Source organism: Mustela putorius, unplaced genomic scaffold (genome assembly GCF_011764305.1).
Source record: "Mustela putorius furo isolate JIRA1106 unplaced genomic scaffold, ASM1176430v1.1 tig00003836_pilon_pilon_pilon, whole genome shotgun sequence".
Lineage (NCBI taxonomy): Eukaryota > Metazoa > Chordata > Mammalia > Carnivora > Mustelidae > Mustela > Mustela putorius.
In genome coordinates, this window is record NW_025421989.1 from 26,399,638 (window position 1) to 26,419,927 (window position 20,290).

Genomic DNA, 20,290 nt, shown 5'->3' on the forward strand with positions numbered 1-20,290 from the left:
GTCTACTTAAAGTTGATAACAACTAAGTTCTGAATGTATTCTAAAGCTCTACATTTTTACTCCCGTCTCAACATCTTATGTTTTGGATGTTACAACTGATATCTTTTTATCTAGTGCATCTATTAGCAAATCACTATAGTCCTTTTTACTACTTTTGTCTTTCAATCTTCCTACCAAATTTGTATGTGGTTAATCCACCTGCATCACATTATTCTGAATGTAATGATATAGTTACCTTTACCACAGAGATTTGTATTTTCCTATGTTTTCCTGTTACTAACCTGTGCCCTTTCATTCAGCCTCAAGTAGCCCCTTTAGGGGTGCCTGCATGGCTCAGTTAAGCATCTGACTCTTGGTTTCAGCTCAGGTCATGATCTCAGAGTCCTGGGATCAATGAGCTCCTTGTCTTGCCAGCCCGGATGCTCAGCATGGAGTCTGCTTCAGACTCTCCCCGCCTCTGCCCAGGCCACTTGCTCACTGTTTCTAAAATAAATCCTGAAGTCCCTTTGACTTCTTGTGTGAGATGGGCCTAGTGATGCTGAACTCCTTCAGCTTGTCTGGAAAACTTTTTCTATCTTCCCTTCACTTCTGAAGGACAACTTTGCAAGACAAGAGTATTCTGGGTGGCAGGTTTTTTTTCTTCCACCACTTGAATATATCATTCAACTCCATTCTGACCTACAAAGTTTGTATTGGAAAATCTGCTACTGGTCTTATGTGGACTGCTTTGAGGATTCTCTCCCTTGCCTGTATCTTTTGACAATTATAACGAGTCCTGGTGCAGGTCTCTTATAGTTCTTCTTTTTTGGAACTCTCTGGGCTTCCTGGATCTGGATGTGTTTCCTTCCTCAAGTCAAGAAAGTTTTCTCACCCCTTTGTTTTTTCTCTGCTTCTCTGAAACCCCTATAATGTGACTATTCTTTGGCTTAAGAGTATCCTAGTAAGTCTCTTAGGCCATTTTTGGTCTTTTTGCTCTCCCGGTGGATGCATTCTGCTGTCCTGTCTTCAAAGCTTCTCAAGCAGTCTGTTACCGAACCCCCCTCATGTAGTTCTCAGTTCATCTGCTGTGTTCTTCCACGTCATGATTTCTCTTAGTACTTACAGTTTCTCTTTGTTGAAGTTCTCACCTTATGTGCCCTCTTCTCCAGACCTCGACGAGCACCTTTATGACCACTGTTTTGAACTCTTTATCAGGTAAATCACTACTCTCCATTTCACTAATGTCTTTTTTGATGTTTTATTTTGTTCTTTGATTTGGAACATAGCCCATTTCATTTTCTTTGACACTTTGTTGGTTTGTATGCATTGGATAAAACAGCCACCTCTCCCAGTCTTGGTTAAAATTCTTGTAGGAGATGAATTTATCTTTCAACCCTGCCCTAGTTCTTGGTCAGCTGTCACACATCTGCGTTCATCCCTGCGGCCTTCTTGGTTCTGAGTGGTGCCCACTAGTTGAGCGCATGCCAAGACTTGTCCGTGTCCCAAAGGGGAGGATCTCAGCCAGCAGCTTATAAAGTATGCAACTATATTTTCTTCAGGGAAGACGGGGAGAGGGGAGTTTGTGTTTGTTCCCTCCTGGGTGACATCCATTTACCTTTTTTTGTTTGTTTGTTTGCTACCATCCCACTGAACCTGTGAACACAAGCCCTGCTGGCCACCAGAGCCAGAGGCTCAAGCTAAGTGTTTACTGGATGGCAGCCACGAAAATCAGCATCAGATAGGTGTACTTCCTCCTTTCCAAGAGATAGCACGTGACCTGGAGGGAGGCTGGAGAATGGGAAGATGGCACCCACCAGCCTCCACAGTCTCCGGAGAGTTTCAGGTGGTCCCTGTATGTATATTAAATTAGAAGCCTACACCTCAGGCTGAAGCTTTTACAAGAAACAAACAGTCCTCTTCCAAGGAAGAGTGGGTGCATTTCAGTGTGAGCTCTGGAGGGTTAGCCATAGGGAGTCCTTGTGAGCCTCCTAAGTACTGCCTCCTCATTCCCTAGAACCTTGTGGCTCTCTTGGCCTCATGCCCTTTTGAACTGAAATCTGGCTGTTCTGGGAGCTCACTCCTCAGGAAGAAGCTGGAAGTTGTTGAGCTCCTTCCCTGGGGGTTATGGCAGCACTGTGTCTCAGCCTCTCCTACCTGTTTCACTGTGGGGGTGCTTTTCACCCTCCCCCCACCACCCCATCTGCCTGGCAGGTGTAGGCGTCACTGAGCTACTTTCCGAGGGACTTGTTCTGTATGTAGCTATAGACTTGGTGTGTCTGTGGGAGGAGGCAATTTCAGGCCTCTGTTCTCTTGCCATCTTTAACCAGCACCTCCCCGGTAAACTTAAGTGTGTGTGGATGGTTGCGTGTGTACACAGGGATGTGTTGTGCTTGCTTAGTAAAACATTCCTTCCACAAGCACGGCACTGAACATTTCTGGCAGACAGAGGCCTCAAATGCCAGGGAGAGGGAGTTGCTACGCACTACAAAACAGAATAGGTTCGGAGATCTAATACAGGATGAAATGTCCCAAAAAGACAGACTGAAAAGAAAGGAAGGTATATTATGGGCTAAAGGAAACACTGGCCACAGGGCTGGAGGAGCCCGGCACAGGTCAGCACACTGTGTGTGGCTGGACACCGGCTCTGCCGAGGAGACGGAGGGACTGTGTTCGCAGGGGGTACAAATCTGGGCTGAACGGGAAGGTGGACTTGGGCTCGTTGCTGGCAGAAGCTGCAAGTATTTTTGCTGTTTTTATGACAACAGGCTGACCTGACCTTGATGCTTGGTGGTCATTGGGCTTGGCTGAAGAAGGGAGAGAAAGGACTGATTTTCAAGGTGATGAATACATTTAGTACCTCGTTTATGTGGTCATACGTATGCCTATGCCTAAACTCATGCTTCGAGAGTTTAAAAAAACATTAAAAGAAGGTGGGTAAAGGAAGAAAGGGTGGTAAAGGACTATCTTTGTGTAGGTTGGCAAATTAGAAGACATTCCGGAGGCTGACCGGAATCTCAGATTGCGTCACATTTTTATCCAAAAGACCCTCAGGAGAGAGGCCTGGCAGTCTTGGCTTAGGGTTATCAACCTCCCAGAAGCCAAGACCAGGAAAGAGCACCTGGAGAGAGGGAATGGGCTGACCAGAGAATCTTGAGGCTAACTGGGTGTAAAAATATTTAACTTTAATACAAGAGTGAGGAACACCCTACAGAGCAAGTTGCTCTGACCTCTTCTAAAATGTCAGTGTTGTGAAAAATGTGGAGAGGCTGGGGAAGTGTTCTATCTCACAGGAGACTAAAAAGAAATGATAACTAAATGCAAAATATGACCCTTCACTGGATCCTGAATGAGAAAAAAAAAAAAAAGAAAGCTGTAAAGCTAAGTGTTTACTGGATGGCAGAATTGGGGGTATTTCAACCTAAATTATGTCTAGCAGTGTTGTATCGGTGTTGATTTCCTGAGGGCGATCATTCCTTTGTGGTTATGTAAGACAGTATCTTTCACCTCGGAAGATACATGTTGAAGTATTTCGGGTGGAAGCATCATTATGGATGGAATGTAATCATTAAATGGGTCAGTTAAATATACAAATCAACAAACTCAAATAAAGCAAATGTGGCAGACTGTCCAATTAACTCCAATTCTGCCGTAGTTTGAAATTATTCTAAAGCAGCAGCCCGCCAGGGAACCTTGTAACGTTTTTAAGAAAAAGTGAGTGGGACAAAGGGAAGGGGTCACCAGAGGTAAGGAACTGCTAGTAAAGACCCTGTACACGTAGCTCATGAAAGCCAAATTTGGCGAGTTCGTCTTTTCCAACAGAACTAAGTTTCATGACACTGCCCCAGTTTAAAAAAAAAATCTATAGCAACACACACATGGTACGCAGAGCTGTACGGTGGTAAGTACTTCACAGTTTGAGGAAGCCCTCCAACTTCTGAGCCTTTAAAAAGTCATTTTAAGGGGTGCCTGGGTGGCTTGGTGGATTAAACCCTCTACCTTGGGCTCAGGTCATGATCCCAGCGTCCTGGGATCGAGCCCCGCATTGGGCTCTCTACTCTACAGGGAGCCTGCTTCCCTTCCTCTCTCCCTCTCTGCCTACTTGTGATCTCTGTCTATCAAATAAATAAATAAAATCTTTTAAAAAGAGTTATTTTTAAAAGAATGCAATTCTCCCTCCACACTACGGTTCTGTAAATCCCAACCTTATCACAGCTCAGACCTCCGACATATAAGGCTACATGCTGCACTTACTTAATAGCTGTGTGAGTCCTTCAAAAAGACGGTGGGCTGGGTTTTTAATTTTTCCCTTAAAGGAAGCTGACTTACACACTTGAAGAAAAGATCACCTTTGGATTTAGTGTTGTCTTTCAGAGAACAAATGTAGCCAATCCCTTTCCTACTAGCCAGTTAGCCAAACTCACCCAAATAGAAGCTTCTCTCCCAGTTTTCTGTCCTGCCGTGTGCCAGGATTCGGGTGCTTTCCTGGACACAGTGCTGACAGGCCTACGTCGTTACCACTTCTGAGCACCCAGGGCCCGGAATTTCACTTGTGAAAATAAGCAATGCAGTTTCACGTGCTTTGCTCACTTTAAAGGTCCAAAAACCCTGTCGTTTTTGGAGTTTGCAGACTCTGAAGAGGCATACGATTTTTTTCCTATGCCAAAGTCTCATTTTCAGTCCCAGCGGTCCAGTGGTTCTAGTCAGATCTCACAGGGGGGAGAGAAGCTGACGCGAACACTGTCCTCAAGCACTGAGCGGTGATAAAGCCATGAACGCCGCTTCACCCACATTCTGCTCCTTCACAAAACAGCTGAAAGCTGGCTTTCCTGCAAGGTTGGACTTCTCTGGAGAATGCCCGACTCTGCCCACTGCCTGAGGTTCTTTTTTTTTTTTAAGATTTTATTTATTTATTTGGCAGAGAGAGAGGGGGAAGCAGGCCCCCTGCCGAGCACAGAACCCAATGCGGAACTCGATCCCAAGACCCTGAGATCATGACCCGAGCCGAAGGCAGCGGCTTAACCCACTGACCACCCAGGCGCCCTGCCTGAAGTTCTTGAAGTTCACCCTTCAGCCCCTCACCCACTTTCCTCAGTATCTTTCTCCATTCCGCAGAGCCTCTCTACCATCTGATGAGCCCGACCAGCTCCTGGTTTCGGCTCAGGTCATGATCTCCTGGGTTGTGGGATCAAGCTCCACACTCAACGGTGAGTCTCTCTCTGCCGTTCCCCCCACGGTCTTTGGGGCTCCTGGGTGGCTCAGTGGGTTAAAACCTCTGCCTTTGGTTGGGTCATAGTCCCAGGACTGTGGGATCGAGCCCCGCATTGGGCTCTCTGCTCAGCAGGGAGCCTGCCTCCCTGCCCCCCGCCGCCTACTTGTGATCTCTAATAAATAAATAAAATCTTTAAAAAAAATAAAATAAATTAAGTCTTTAAAAAAAAAAAAAGGAGGAGGGAAAAATGAGGGGGAGAGACCAAGTATCTGTGGCCTTCACAACCCCCCCCCCCCAGTGTCTAAGTCTAGCATGGTGGGAAAAGCCAGTAAGCAGATGGCTGGTGACATTCTATCATCATTTATGCCTCATGCACTCCAGCTTTCCAAGAACCTGGTCCTAGGCCGAGAATACTGTGGAAGAGCAACACTAGACTGTTTCCTCGACAAACTCATCTTTCACTTAAGTCCTTATTGTGACTTAGTAATGTTCCAAATGTCTCTTCACTGTCCTCATGCCTCACTTGTTTTCAACGTTACATGGTCTTTCGCTTCACTGAAAAGACAAATTCTCCAACGTCCCTTCTCTTGGCTGAAGAATGCTTTCTCAGAAGTGGCTAATGCAGGGCGCCTGGGTGGCTCAGTGGGTTAAGCTGCTGCCTTCGGCTCAGGTCATGATCCCAGGGTCCTGGGATCGAGTCCCGCATCGGGCTCTCTGCTCAGCAGGGAGCCTGCTTCTCTCTCTCTCTCTCTCTGCCTACCTCTCAGTCTACTTGTGATCTCTCTCTGTAAAATGAATAAATAAAATCTTTAAAAAAAAAAAAAAAGAAGTGGCTAATGCATTGTCATGATCCAACAGGCTGTCACTTCTTTTCATCCCCATTGAGTTCTTTTCTGCAGTTGACCTGTTGCCCACACCTGCGTTCTACCTGCTCTCCCCTCCTATGCTACCCCATCATGCAAAGGAAACTCTTCCTCAAGACACTGGCCCCAAGCACCTTTGTTCTGCGTTTCTCCTCTCATACCCTTCAGCTACCACGTGTGCAGGAGCACACTGTCACCGCCCCAAGCCTGTCCCTTTCACACCAGTTATAGACCTGCACTTTTGTTTCCTTCTGCACACAACTTAGACCTGCCAGTTTCTCAAACATAGTATGTACCCAGTCAAAAGGATCACGATCTTCTTCCACACCTGTCATTTCCAGGCAGGCCCGTAGCCCTAGATACTATGTTTGCAAATAGTAGTCTCCCAGTCTTTTCCCATTCATTCCTGACCTCTAGCAAGCCTACACTCCGAACCCCCAGAACTTGGCCTTTGTGTGTGCCTTTTACAGGTGGAAAGATGGGTTATTTGGGGCCAGAAACGGCTGCTAGGACACCTCCTTGGAGATGTTACCTATGAGATTTTCAGTCAGAGTTGGTTCCTTTGCTCAACATTCCTGTCACTGTAATGCGACTCCAACCTTCCTCAGTGGCATTACTTCCCTCCCTCCGCCCCGGCCCTTCTGCTCGGAGCCGATTTTTCTACTGACATGGACTGTTGGCTCTTTTCTGCCATTGGCCCAAGGTCTTCATCTGTACATCTTTTAAAGGATGCTGGGTTCCTACTTCATCCTTCAAAACTGTTCACAAACATCCATTCATCCTAAAGCCTTTTCTGTTCTCCAAAATGCATGAAATCTGACTACTACCCTGCCTTGTGAGTAACTGAATGGCCGGCCCTTTGAGGGGGCTTGGACTATGGTGACTCATCTTTGGACCCCAAAGACATGTATGACAGTAGCTTGCAAGAGAGCGGAGATTAGGTGATTTAGTTGATGATGTGAACCTCTGAGCAAACAGTTCGCCACTTGCAGACCTTAAGAGAAAACCAAATCCAAGAGTAGCTAAGAGAACGCTTACCCATGGATTCTGATGTCTGACTGCCGACCACCCGGAGCAGCATAGGCTGACTGCTGTCTGACCTCTGAAGAGAGGTCGAAGGAGAAGACACCGTTGTACCATTCACCTTGGCCTCTGCCTGGGGCTAAGGTACCCAAAAGAAAACACAATTAGTTGTCAGGATAAACACTCAAGTAACTGTACAAATTTAGAACCTTTTCTATAGAAACCTCCCAAATTTTGCCGTTGATACGCTCCATGGGTACTGTCTTTGTACCTAAACTGTGCCCCCTTACACGTTTACAAGGAAATTACAGCCACCCTGGATTAAGAGAGATAAAATCATTGGACCAAGTAACTGCATGATTTAGAAGGTCACATGAGAGTGGCAGAACCATGTGAGACCACAACAGTGCAGGACAGAATTCATACTTTTGTTAAGTATGAAGTAACCGGATGGAGAGGACGTTATCTCCAACTTGAGCATTCACAGAAGGTCAGGACCTTGGGCAGGGCCTACTATAATGCACTTTTGCTAGGTTTTCCCTGGAGGCCAAACATGTTATGTTTTAGGAAGGAGAGAAAAAAAAAATCTAAAGGTCTACCAGGAAATAAGACGACCAACTTTTCACTTGTAGGAAACCAGGGGAAACCTTGCAGTATTTTTTTCCCCAAGATGAATTTTAAATGGCTCAAAAAAAAATTTGTAGGAAACAATCTTAAACCAATATATATATATATAAAAAGATGCACTAGCTTTCCTCCTCTTCTTACATCCCTGGAGAGCCGGCACTCTGCTTAGCATATCCTAAGTAGACAAGGGACTCTGAGTTCTATGCTTTAGTTTCATGTACGAGAGGAGAAAAGCATCTTGGTCAATATCCCAGCTTAGAGAAAGATGTGGGCCTCACTTGCTCCAGCAGCTGCCTGAGTCTGTGTAACTGTGACTCCAGCTGTTTGTTGTGATCCTCCAGGATTTGCATCCTGGCTTCCAGGCGGCCTTTGTGTTGACGCAGGAGCTTGGCCTCGGCAATGAGCTCAGCATCCCGGGGACTTTGGGGAGAAGTGGGCATCATTTCAGGAGGGGACGGCAGTGGGGACAGGCCTTTGTGTTCATGCTGCTGCTTGAGACGATCATATTCTGCCTGCAGATTCCTGTTGGCATCACAAAATGTGGAGAAGAAAGAAAAAAAAAACCAGAAGGTTGGAAATCATCATCCGATTTCATTAAAAAAAAAAAAAATGGCAGAGCGATACATCTGACCACCACCACCACACACAACAGCAAGCAAAGAGAGGTACTTAATGAATGGTTTTTATGAGGACGATCTTCGCAATGCTTAAGAAATGAAAAGAAAATTGGAAGAGTCTGCCTGGTGCGCGAGGGGAGATGCTTTCCAACCTCTTAGCTTACGAGAGCCACGTTCAGATGCGCAAGCCGCAGTGGGTTCAGTCATTTTACAACCATTTCCCTACAATGTCACGTGATTACAAATCTTTATACCTCTGTCAACATGGGTTTGCTTAAAAAAAAAAAAATCACACATTCGCAACAGCAACGTGGAACAGCCTAGTAGCGTAACCGTGAACCCACCACACTGTTGTAATAAACTGAACATTTTTGAAGAAATAAAGCTACAACTTTCCTGTGTACTTTCCTCAATACCCCAGGAGTCCCTCCTCCCCACTGCCCCCCGAGGAGATAACATCACCCTGAGTCCAATGTCTAGCATTACCTTGAATGTACGCACCAAGATTAGGCAGAACTTAGTCAAGATATTTAGCTGTCTTACCGACAAAGTGGCCATTTCCTGTGACTAAACCCGTTATTCGGCATGTTCTTAAACCTTAAGAACATTATGTTTGAGAAGATACATACCGTTCTAAGAGTTGCTTTTTGCCTTCAACACCGTTTTGGAGATTCATCCCGGCTGATACATAATAGTTCCTAATTGTACTTGTTATAAGGTATGATTCTGCTGCTTGACCAAGTTAACAACATTCTCGAGTCAGTGGATATTTAAGCTGCCACCCATCACTATTACAAACAGATACAATTAACTTCCTTCTGTTTAAGAGATCCTCTACAGAACATAGCTGGATGTGGAGTTGTTGGGGTTCGAGCAATCTCTGTGTTCACAGCACCCTGTAGTACACAAACTGTGACTTTCAATGTATTCCTTCAGGTTTTCTGCCTTTTATGTTATAAGAAAATCTTCCTTACACCTCCATTTTAAAGTTTAATTCCCCCAGAATCTTTTGTGCCTGGTATAAAGATACAATCTAATTTTACTCTCCATCCCATACATACATTACGACACCAGCCTCCTTGACTGTAAAGTCCATCTCTGCAATACATCAAGCATCCCTAAGTACACCGGCGCGCTTCGAGCTCTCTGATGGGTTTATTTTTATGTCCCCATGCAGACTGCTCACTACAACCGGAAATAAATTGGTGTCTGGGAGCCCCTCCTACTCTGTCCTGCCTTAAAAGTGTCTTGGCTCTTCTTGTCGAAATTTGGGGCTTGAGTTACAGTGGGGGTATATAGGTTCAACAGGGAAGAAGTGACTTCATGTTACGGAGTCTTCACATCCAGGAATGTGCTGAGCCTCGGAACTCCAATCTTATCCTACATCCATTAATAATGTTCTGTAATTCACAGGGTTTTCCTCCTCTAGCTCTTCATGCGGAATGCTGAAACTGTACATGTTTTTTAATAAGGACGTTTAAGGGTACAGTTTTCCTTACTGCTTTAGAGTTGCTAAGACAGTCATTCCAACGGAGGACACTTCCAGTTTCAGTAAATACCACAACAAGAGGACAGATACCCCCTGCTCACAGATGATACTTTGTCAGCTGAGAGAACTGCCTATCCCCAAATGGGGGAGGTCTGGATCTCTGAGAAAAGGCATGAGACGCAAGCAGAGTCTTCGCACTGTCTGGCTTGCAAAAGATCATCTCATGACCAGGTTTCTAGTTAGAGAAACATTTTCAGATGTTGCATACTTGAAAGATCCACAGGGGTGGTATGGCTTCCAAAATGCCAGATGTTCACACAGAAGATGACATAAAATCCCATCTATTCTTGTGTTCTTTTTAAAGCTCTATCAAGGTTTCTGGAACTGATGAAAGTCATACAGGAAATCAATACCTGATTTTTCTCATGTACAGGAATATAATCTCTGATCTGTTTTGACTGAAATCCTATCCATCGTCCATTAATCTGCAACGAGGGCTGTACGGACACACTTTGTCTCACGGCAAGTCGCTTTGACAAAGGAGTCATCAGACAGTTTATTGAAACAAGTTTACCCTGAGCCAGATGCTGCACATCAGTCCTCTAGGTGGGAACCAATGTAGCTGCTGACATCACTTAAATCCAATTCCTAACTACTTAACTGACAGTCATCTAAATATTTCCGTGAACTTGAAGAACATCCAATGTTTACAAGGTTTCATTTGATGGGGGTTAACTTCTTACCCCCTTGCAGTTGTTCACTAGAAGAAATACACCTTCACTGAAAAGTCCCACTAACACCACCTTTTAACGGAGAATCCTAGTCAAAATTCTTCTCCCTACGAGACTGTTCGTCCACAGTGTTCGTTCTGAAAAAACTATTTTTAGATGTGGCCCACAGGACAGTACAGCAAACAATTACTGTCTTCCCACCTACTTTTCACAAAATACAGACAGGACACTACCTTTTCTGGACAGGTCTTTCTTCGTATCTTGATCCTCTGGGTCCAGTTGTCCAAACAGCTCTTTTTAGGAGTTCTTTCTAAGTGTCTTTGTTCAGAAAACACAGCTTAGTATATATAACACATTATATTTCTCTTTATGTTTTCCAGTGAAAACCAGAAAAGGCTCATTTGAATCTGCCAGGGCTTCCCAAAGCTGAGCTGTAAAGAATACCAATTGCTCTACGGAGACCCTTTCTTGCCTTCCCAGATGTTGGAAACTGCTCTCAGGAGACCATTTCCTTAAAGACTCATATCCTTCTTCAGTTCTGGAAGATTCTTAGCTATTGTGCCTTCAAATACTGCTTCTATGCCATTTCTTTCCCATTCTTCCGAAACTCCTCCTAGGACAGATTCTGGAGCCGTCTGGTAAATTCTCCATTTCTCTGCATTGTTTTTCATATTCTTTAATTCCCTTATCTTCTCTCATGCCAGAGTGTCTAGAATTGTCTGGTCTATTGACTTCAGTAATGTCAATAACCATAGTTTGCGTTTCCAAAGATGTTTTTACAGATCCATTTGGTTCTTTGTTATTGTATTTTTTACATACCTGTTTACATCGGCTCTACACCCAGTACAGGGGCTCAAACTTGCAACCCTGAGATAGAGAGTCCGGCTCCACTGACCGAGCCACCCAGGCACCCTGGTTCTTTGTTATTTTAGTAAATGTGATTTCCTCAATTTATTTCCTCTCCTTCCCCACTCACCTCTCTCTGTTGAGTAGTTTCGTGGCTGTTCACCCCCCAGGGCCTCTGGTCTACAGCTAGATCTTACACTGCTAGTCTGTGGCTCTTGGACTGAGGGGTATGAATGCACTTACTGCTCTACTGCACCACCAGGCAGCAGGGTTCGGGTCCTGCTCTCCTCCGCAACTGCACGCCTCGCCTCCTCCCCAGGCTCTCCCCGCGAGAGCATCATGCTGCTTCCTCGGCTGTGGAGAGAGGCTGTTGTCTCCCCGCAGTGGCCCACATTGTTCATTCTCCATTTCAAGTCCAAGTCTGTCTGGGTGTATGTCTCTCTGGATATGTTTTTTGTGGAGCCTCATTTTAAAAGGTGGGGGCCTCAGTCCAGGCATTTAAAGACAATTTTAATAATGAAAGTCCACTAACTTCTCCCTACATGCTGCTCACCATGCCCTGGTTTTCTTTTGTTCCACATGTTATCTACCACAGACATTATCTAAGATGCCTTAGAACCAGGGCTCAGGTTATCTTAATCAGAAGCCTACCAGGACATGCTGACTGGATGGATGCACTGTCCGTGTTCTCTCAGTATGCACGCAAACAAAATGAGCCAAACAAGTGGGGCACCCGGCTGGCTCTGCCAGTAGAGCACGCAACTCTTGATTTCGGGGTTGTGAGTTTGAGCCCCGTGGTGGGTGTAGAGATTACTTGAAAAAGCAAATCTTTAAAAGAAATAAATGAGCCAAACAAGTGCCTTTCTCTTAAACTAATAGGGGACACACACAAATCTTCTATTAAGCTCAACAACAAACTTGATTTTGTGGGACTAAGTTTCCCTCCTGAAGTTCTGAGGCAGGACAGGTTGTCCTGCCAAAGGTTCAAAACTGGCCAGAAAACAAGGAAAATACCAAGTTCTTGGAGTTCATATTCTCTTTTAAAGGTGTTTATTTGAAAGATATAGTGAAGTGTCGAGGTAACTTTTCCTAATAAATGTGGTCACGGTCACAGAGTTGTTTAGGGCATATTTTTGTTAGGGATTCGGAATTAAAGTTGTTCTCTTAGATCTCAAAGGCATTGGCATAGGTGTTTTTAAAATGTGTCATGATACTAGATTTTTTTGGACACAGTACTTATAAAGCATGGAGCAGAGATCATTTCCATAAAAGACCCGTGGCATACTTACCCTGTTCCAAGGTGAGTTGTTTTTTAAATGTTAACTACAAATACACAGTTACTCACTTCAACAGTTGGCTCTCAACTTATATTGTTACCTATAATTTTGCTTTTCTTATAGTTATACATGTACGTATCACCCCTATTAATTCTCTAATTGTTAAGAGTGTATTTATGCTGTCATTTCAATATAGTGGAATATATGTCAGCGATCAGACAACGACTCCACAGAGAATCTATTTACGTTCTTGATTATCTTGTAAAGTACATTTCTCTGGTAGCCCTCTAAAGTACACTAATTCAAATTCACTGCACATGGCTTTTGCCACCACACTTTCTTCCAGCAGCCAGTCATCCTAAGAAGAACTCTCCCATTATTAATTTCTTACTCTCTACAGAGCTTTAAAAAAAAAATCCCTTCATTCTACACCTAAATAACTGTATCTGAAGAATGTTTTTGGCATCAAATGTACAAACATGGTCATCCAGACACCAATTTACCTACAAAAATTTCCCCCCAAAACAGCAGAATACACTTTTCTTTTTCAACTGCACATGGAACATTCTCCAAGACAGATCACATATTAGACCATAAAACAAGTCTCAGTAAGTTTAAGAAGACTGAAATTACATCAAGCCTCTTTTCTGACCAAGAGGGTATGAACTAGAAATCCAGTGCAAGAAAAAATACTAGAAAAAGACAAACATGTGGAGAGTAAACCATGAATGGGTCAACAAAAAAACACACAGACAAATGAAAATGGGAACACAAGGGTTCAAAATATTTGGAATGCAGCAAAGGAAGTTCACAGGGATACAAGCCTATGTCAAGAAAAAAGCAGTCTCAAATAATCTAACCTAGGCCAACCTATACTAACCTATGACTAGAGGAACTAGAAAAGGGAAAACCAACAAAGCCTGAAGTTCACAGAAGGAAGGAAATAATAAAGATCAGAGAGGACATAAATGAAATAGAAACTGAAACTACGAGCTGGTTCTTTGGAAGGATCGACAAAACTGATAAATCTTTAGCCAGACTTGTCAAGAGAAGAGTACTTACATAAGAAAGGGAAGGGGGAAATACAAAGAATTACATGCCAATAAATTGGACAACCTGGGTAAATTGCTAGAAACATAATTTCCCAAAAGTGAGTTACGAAGAAACAAAGTTGGAACACACTGTTCAGCAGTAATGAAACTGAATCAGTAATTTAAAAAACTCCCAACAAACAAAAGGCTAGGACCAGATGGCTTCACAGGTGTTTTATACCGAGCTTTTAAGGAAGAGTTATTACCTATTGTACCTGAACAGTTCCCAAGAAGGAAAATTACAGGCCAATATCCCTGATGAACACAGATGAAAAAAATCCTTCACAAAATATCAGAAAACCAAATTCAGTAATACATTACAATGATCAATCAACATGACATGCCACTTTAAGAAAATCAAGGACAGAAGCCATACAATCATTTCAATACAGGAAGCAAAAGCATTTGAGAAACTTTAACATCCATTCATGATAAAAACTCTGAACAAAGTGGCTTAGAACACAGCTCAACATAATAAAGGTGATATATGACAAATGCACAGCTAACATCATGCCCAATGTGAAAACCTTCAGAGCTTTTCCTCTAAGATTAGTGACAAGGATGTCCACTCTCACCACTTTTATTCAACATAGTACGGGAAGTCCTAGCCACAGCAATCTGACAAGAAACATAAGGCATCCAAACTGGTAAGGAAGAAGTTAAAATCGTCACTATTTGCAGATGACATGATACTATACAGACTATTAGAACAAATGAATTTAGTGAAGTTCCAGGACCCAAAATAAGTAGAAATCTGTTGTGTTTCAGTACACTAATAATGAAGCAGCAGAAAGACAAAGTAAGAAAATAATCCCATTTTACAACTGCATCAAAAAGAATACCTAGGAATAAAATGTAAATACCTAGGAATAGCATTTAACCAAGGAGGTGAAAGGCTTGCACTCTGAAAACTCCAAGACTTTGATGAAGGACAGATGACACAAACAAATGGAAAGATATTCAGCATTCACGGGTTAGAAAAATATTATTAAAATGTCCATACTACACAAAGCAATCTACAAGATCCAGTACAATCTCTATCAAAATACCAAAAGTATTTTTCAGAGAACTAGAACCCCTAACCCAATCTGTATGGGAACCACATTAAGACCCCGGACTAGCCAAAGCAATCTTGAAAAGGAAGAACAAAGCTGAAGGTATCAGGATCCCAGATTCTTGGATTATCCTGGACACTGACCTTAACATTTTTTTGGATATTGCTATGTCTTCTCAGGAAAGGGAACCAAAAGTGAAAATAAACTACTGGAACAACAAAGTGAAAGCTTCTACACAGTAAAGGAAATCAACAAAATAAACAGGCAAACTACTAAATGAAAAAAGGCATTTGCAAATGATGTATCAGATAAGGGGTTAATATACAGAATATATAAACAACTTCTACAACTCAACACCAAAAAAAAAAAAAACCCAAATAAAACAATTAAAACATGGGCAAAAAACCTGAATGTATTTTTTTTCAAAAGAACACATACAGATGGCTAATGGACACATGAAAAAAAAAATGTTTAACGTCACTAATCAGTGGAAAGATGCAAATCATAACCCCAGTGAGCTAGCACTTCACACTTATCAGAATGGCCAGTACTAGAAAACCAAAAAACAAGTGTTGGTGATGAGATGGAGAAAAAGGAAACCTGGTAGACTGTTGGTGGGAATGTAAATTGGTGTGGCCACTGTGGAAAACATTATAGAGCTTCCTCAAAAAATTAAAGATAGCATTACCATATGACTCGGAAATTCCACTTCTAGATATTCATCTGAAGACTAATTCAAAAAGATAAATGCACTCCCATGTTCATCGCAGCATTATTCACAATAGCTAAAACAATTTAAATGTCCATTGAAATAAAAATGGAAGAAGATTAAAAAACAAATTTCTGCCATTTGTGACAACATGGATGAACCTAGAGAGTATTAGGCTAAGTGAAGTAAGTCAGAGAAAGGCTCATTAGTGTATCATTTTACTTACAGATGGAACCTAAAAACCAAAAGGAAAACAAACTGAACAGACTCATAAATACAGAGAACTGGTGGCTGCCGGAGGGGAGAAGAAACAGGGAGACCAGGTGAATTAGGTGAAGGGGAACAAGAGGTATAAACTTTCACTCATAAAGTCATGCAGATGAAAGGTACAGTATAGGGAAGGGAAATAGTGTCAATAATGGGAACGACACTCATCATGGGGAGCAACCACAAGCTGGACAAAATTGCTGAATCGCTATGTTGTACACTTGAGACTAAGATAACACTGTATGGCAATTATACCTCAATTAAACATTGTTAACTGTGTGATATTAGACAAAAAATTAAAAAGGTTTTTAAAAAGAGCGCATGAGAAATAGAACGTGAAAGGACTTAACCTGTCAGTTACTCACATATGAAAATAAGCCAAGTGTTAGCTCACATTTTCTTTATTTTAGAACTTCATGGATACTACTCTACGAGTACTGAATGTTACCCTAGAATAAAAGATTACACTAAAAAGAAAAAAAAAAAGATTTCCTAAGCATGGGCACCTGGTTGGCCTGCGACTCTTTATCTCACGGTCTGTCAGTTATACCTCATGCTAGGTATAGAGAATATATGTATGTATTTTAAAAATAAATAACTTTCCTTAGCGACTAATGGATCTGAGAATCAAATTGGCCTCATATCCACCTGTGCACCTGGCCCCTTCAGCAATCGTTAACTACCTACAAGCTAGTTATGGTAAAGAATGTGCCAAAAGTTTTTGTGTACTTTCTGTGAACTCACAGAGGTCAAGTGTTTTCAATGTCGGTCATCTACTCCTTAAATGGAACTTTCCATACCAAGTGTAATTACACAATCATATCATGGTATTTCTGAGATAAAGAACTGATGGCCACTTGCCAGTCATCAAGGTCTTACCAGTGTTAGACCCTGACCTGTATACCAAAGCATCAGCACACACAGGATCTACTTCTTCAAGTGGGAACAACTACAAAGGTCTGCATCTAGAAAGATGGGGCCTGGAGAAATCCAGTTTTACCCTCATACTTTATAAAAAGGAGCTAAATCACAGCCACCACTCTGGATTGAAGCAAATTTAGTGTATCATATAGAACTATTACAGCTACTATAAATCTAGCAAATTAGCAGTTTCTAAAAAAAGGTGGGGGGGGGGAGACAAATTTTGCAAGCATGATGTATTTTAAAAACGGGAAATGGCACAGAGCTTTTTCAATTATAATACAATTATTTAAAGCTATACTGTAAAATTTTATCAAGCACCAACTCAGAAATACTCTTCAACTAGACAGAGAAAGACATGTGTGCTCCTTGGCAGGACCAGTGTTAATTAAGGAGAAGTTCACGGGGGTGGGGGGGGGCGTAAAAGTATGTATATCTTAGATCTGCCTTAAGCAAAACAGTAAAAAAAAAAAGGCAGGAACCTCCCCCTCCTTTTATTTCTAATCCTTCTCTCTTAACACTGTCACCCTTTCATGTATTCAGAGCTCTTAATTCCAGTGCCTTGCCTACTGAAATTTGCTCAGCATAAAGGTCTGACACAAGTCTATTAAACCTTACTGCGATTTTAGAATGTACCATTTCTTCCAGTAATACCTGCATTTTAAAAGAAACGCTGAAGCATGTAAAGAAAAGTAAGACTTTTCTGGGAGACGAGGGGGACACCTTGCCTTTTTGGTGCTCTTTACCACCCATGACTAAGGAGGAAACTGGAACATGATTTGAGAGCATGGTTTTGGTATCAGGAAAACCTTGAGTCACATGACAAGGCTTGTCATGTGCTGATGCTAAGCCACTGACTTAAGCACTCATTTCATCAGGAGGATTAATAAGCCAGGATAGGGTCTATATTCCACATGTGCAACTTTCCTAGAACCATGGCCAGCACATTCTAAGTGTTCATTATTATTACTTCTTTCTCTTTACATTCTGCACGTTTCAGATTTAGAACTCAGGTGGGATAAAAGCTTCCTACCAAAAAAAAAAAAAAAAAAAGAAAGAAAGAAAGAAAAAAAGAAAAAGCACTTAGATTATCTGAAATGAAAGCAGTGAAGTAACCAAGCTTGGCAGAAAATAGACACATAAAGTGCTTCGAAAAAGATTCTTCAGTATTTATCCTCTGTATATATACATCCGCTCTAGCCCCACTGCCACACCCCGTCATTACTGTGGGAACAGAATCTGGGAATTTCTGTGTATTTTCCATCAATCATCTGTGCTCTGTTCAACTATATCACAGCTGAGCACCTAGGCAAAATAAAATCACCGAGCCTTTAAGATCTAGGATGAGATTACCTTAAAACTACCAAATTATGGCCATTGATTATGGTGGTCACAAAATACTCAGACTAGGCCTACAGGACTCATGTATCTAGATGTACTCTATTTTGGGGATATGCCCTTGACACATCAGTGGCAACCTTGAGTTCTAACAGAACCTGACAATATTAAGGAATTTTAGTTTCTGTATCTCCAATGACAGGTATTTTTCACAAATTTCCTGAACAGGGGCCAACACACGACTATCTGTAAAATAAATACACTAATCAAAAGTTCAACAAAAGAAATGAAGCACTCGGGACCCCTGGGTGGCTCAGTCGGTTAAGCCACTGCCTTCAGCTCAGGTCACGATCCCAGGATCCTGGGAGTCCCACATTGGGCTCCTTGCTCAGCAGGGAGCCTGCTTCTCTCTCAATCAACCTCTGCCTGCCACCCTGCCTACTTGTGCTCTCTCTCTCTCTGACAAATAAATAAATAAAATCTTGGAAAAAAAATATTAAAAAAAAGAAATGAAGAATTCATTAAAAAAAAAAAAAAGTCCTCATTGTAGACCTGAAAATAAGGCAAACAAAACGACAACAGCTATTCTTGACCATTCAAAAAACACACTAGGACTGGAGAGGTTTTCAGAAGTGAGGAATCAAGTCCCCAGGAATGGTACCAGTGGGAGAAGTATGTTTCAATTTTCAGACAAATAAAGTATCAAACTTTCATTGTCTGTGGTCAGCAAAAAGCCGTAACAGTCACTCGGAGGATCATAATTTTAAGCCTTGTGTGTCCCGGCTCGAGTCCCTCATGAGTAGTTAGACTCGGCCTTAAATTCTCCCAGTAAATTCATCTTGATGGCCTATTTTTCACCTGCTGTCACACACTGCTGTACACTTTGGCCATCTCTGATCCTCTGGCCTCCTCTGTTACAATGACAGAAACGACAGAAGCATTTCTTTAACTAAGTCCCAGTACTTGTACACGAACGTTCAGGGAAGCGCTGTCCGTAACAGGCACTCAATGCAACAACCCACGAGTCCACCACATGCTGACTGATGAGAAAACCATGGCCTCTCCATGTGATGGATATCATCAATAAACAAGCACAAATACATGCTACAACATAGAGGTCTCTTTAGATATTAAGCTACAGGAAAGAAACCACTGACACAAGACCACATATCACAGGATTCCACTCATATGTCCAGAATAGGCATATCCCCAGAATATAGATCAGCGGCCGTCTAGGGCTTGAACCAGGCTTTCTCGGGAGAAATGAACAGTGACCAAAAACGGGCAAGAGCTTTCTTTTTGGGGTGGGGAAATTGTTCTAAAATGGACCATGATGATGGCTGCACAACTCTGCAAATATACTAATAACCAGTGAATTGTAGCTTAGATGGGTGAACTGTATGGTACATGAATTATGTCTCAACAAGGCTCCTACACACAATTAAGTTCTAGATTCAAAATCCTCCCTCTCACAGCACACAGGATTATTTCCCGAGTGAAGACTACTTTTCTCATGCTCTCCCCTACGGTGGAGGATTCAAGTTTAACTCGTATGTTCAAAAGAAAAGGGGTCTATACATGTACGCAGAATTATCTATGCAGATACTTCTCAATACTTCTAGATGATGAATTTTAGTAAGAGCCTAAAAATAGTGCACCTGGGTGGCTCAGTGGGTTAAGCCGCTGCCTTCGGCTCAGGTCATGATCTCAGGGTCCTGGGATCGAGTCCCGCATCGGGATCTCTGCTCAGCAGGGAGCCTGCTTCCTCCTCTCTCTCTCTCTGCCTGCTCTCTGCCTACTTGTGATCAATTATCTATCAAATAAATAAATAAAATCTTTAAGAGCCTAAAAATAAGCCCAGAAAACAGATGTTTCGTCCTAGTGGAAAATTATAAAACCACCTCAACAGGTGCACTAAGGGAGCTGGGGCAAGAACAGTAACGTAAGAAATGAGAAAAACAAGGCAGCCCGCTAAAAATCAACCAAAAAAAATGTATTTGTACACCCACCACTACACAGATTTGAGACACCACCCTTCACCCTTCTAGAACTCACCTGCTAAGTATGTAGGAATACTGCTACCATGGTAATGACCTTTACCCTAACGTCTAAGGACTTGGAATTACGCACTTTGCTAAAGCAAAAATACAGGTTATTTCTATCTCTGAAATAAACCCTTTGATTCACTAGAGAATTAGAGGAAAAGGATCACAGGGACTTATCTATGACTTATAGTTAGCTGTCAGAT

General features: G+C 42.4%; 1 protein-coding gene across 9 annotated transcripts in view; it reads right to left on the reverse strand.

Annotated features, from left to right (window-relative positions):
• DMD (dystrophin) overlaps positions 1 to 20,290 on the reverse strand; it is a 2,119,021-nt gene that overhangs the window by 26,415 nt on the left and 2,072,316 nt on the right. For all 9 annotated transcript variants that reach the window (XM_045089435.1, XM_045089434.1, XM_045089436.1 and 6 more), the window contains 2 exons: positions 7,980 to 8,223; positions 7,090 to 7,213 (listed from right to left, as the gene is read on the reverse strand). In XM_045089435.1, coding sequence (XP_044945370.1) covers positions 7,090 to 7,213; positions 7,980 to 8,223 — 368 coding nt within the window. The remainder of the gene's footprint in view (positions 1 to 7,089; positions 7,214 to 7,979; positions 8,224 to 20,290) is intronic.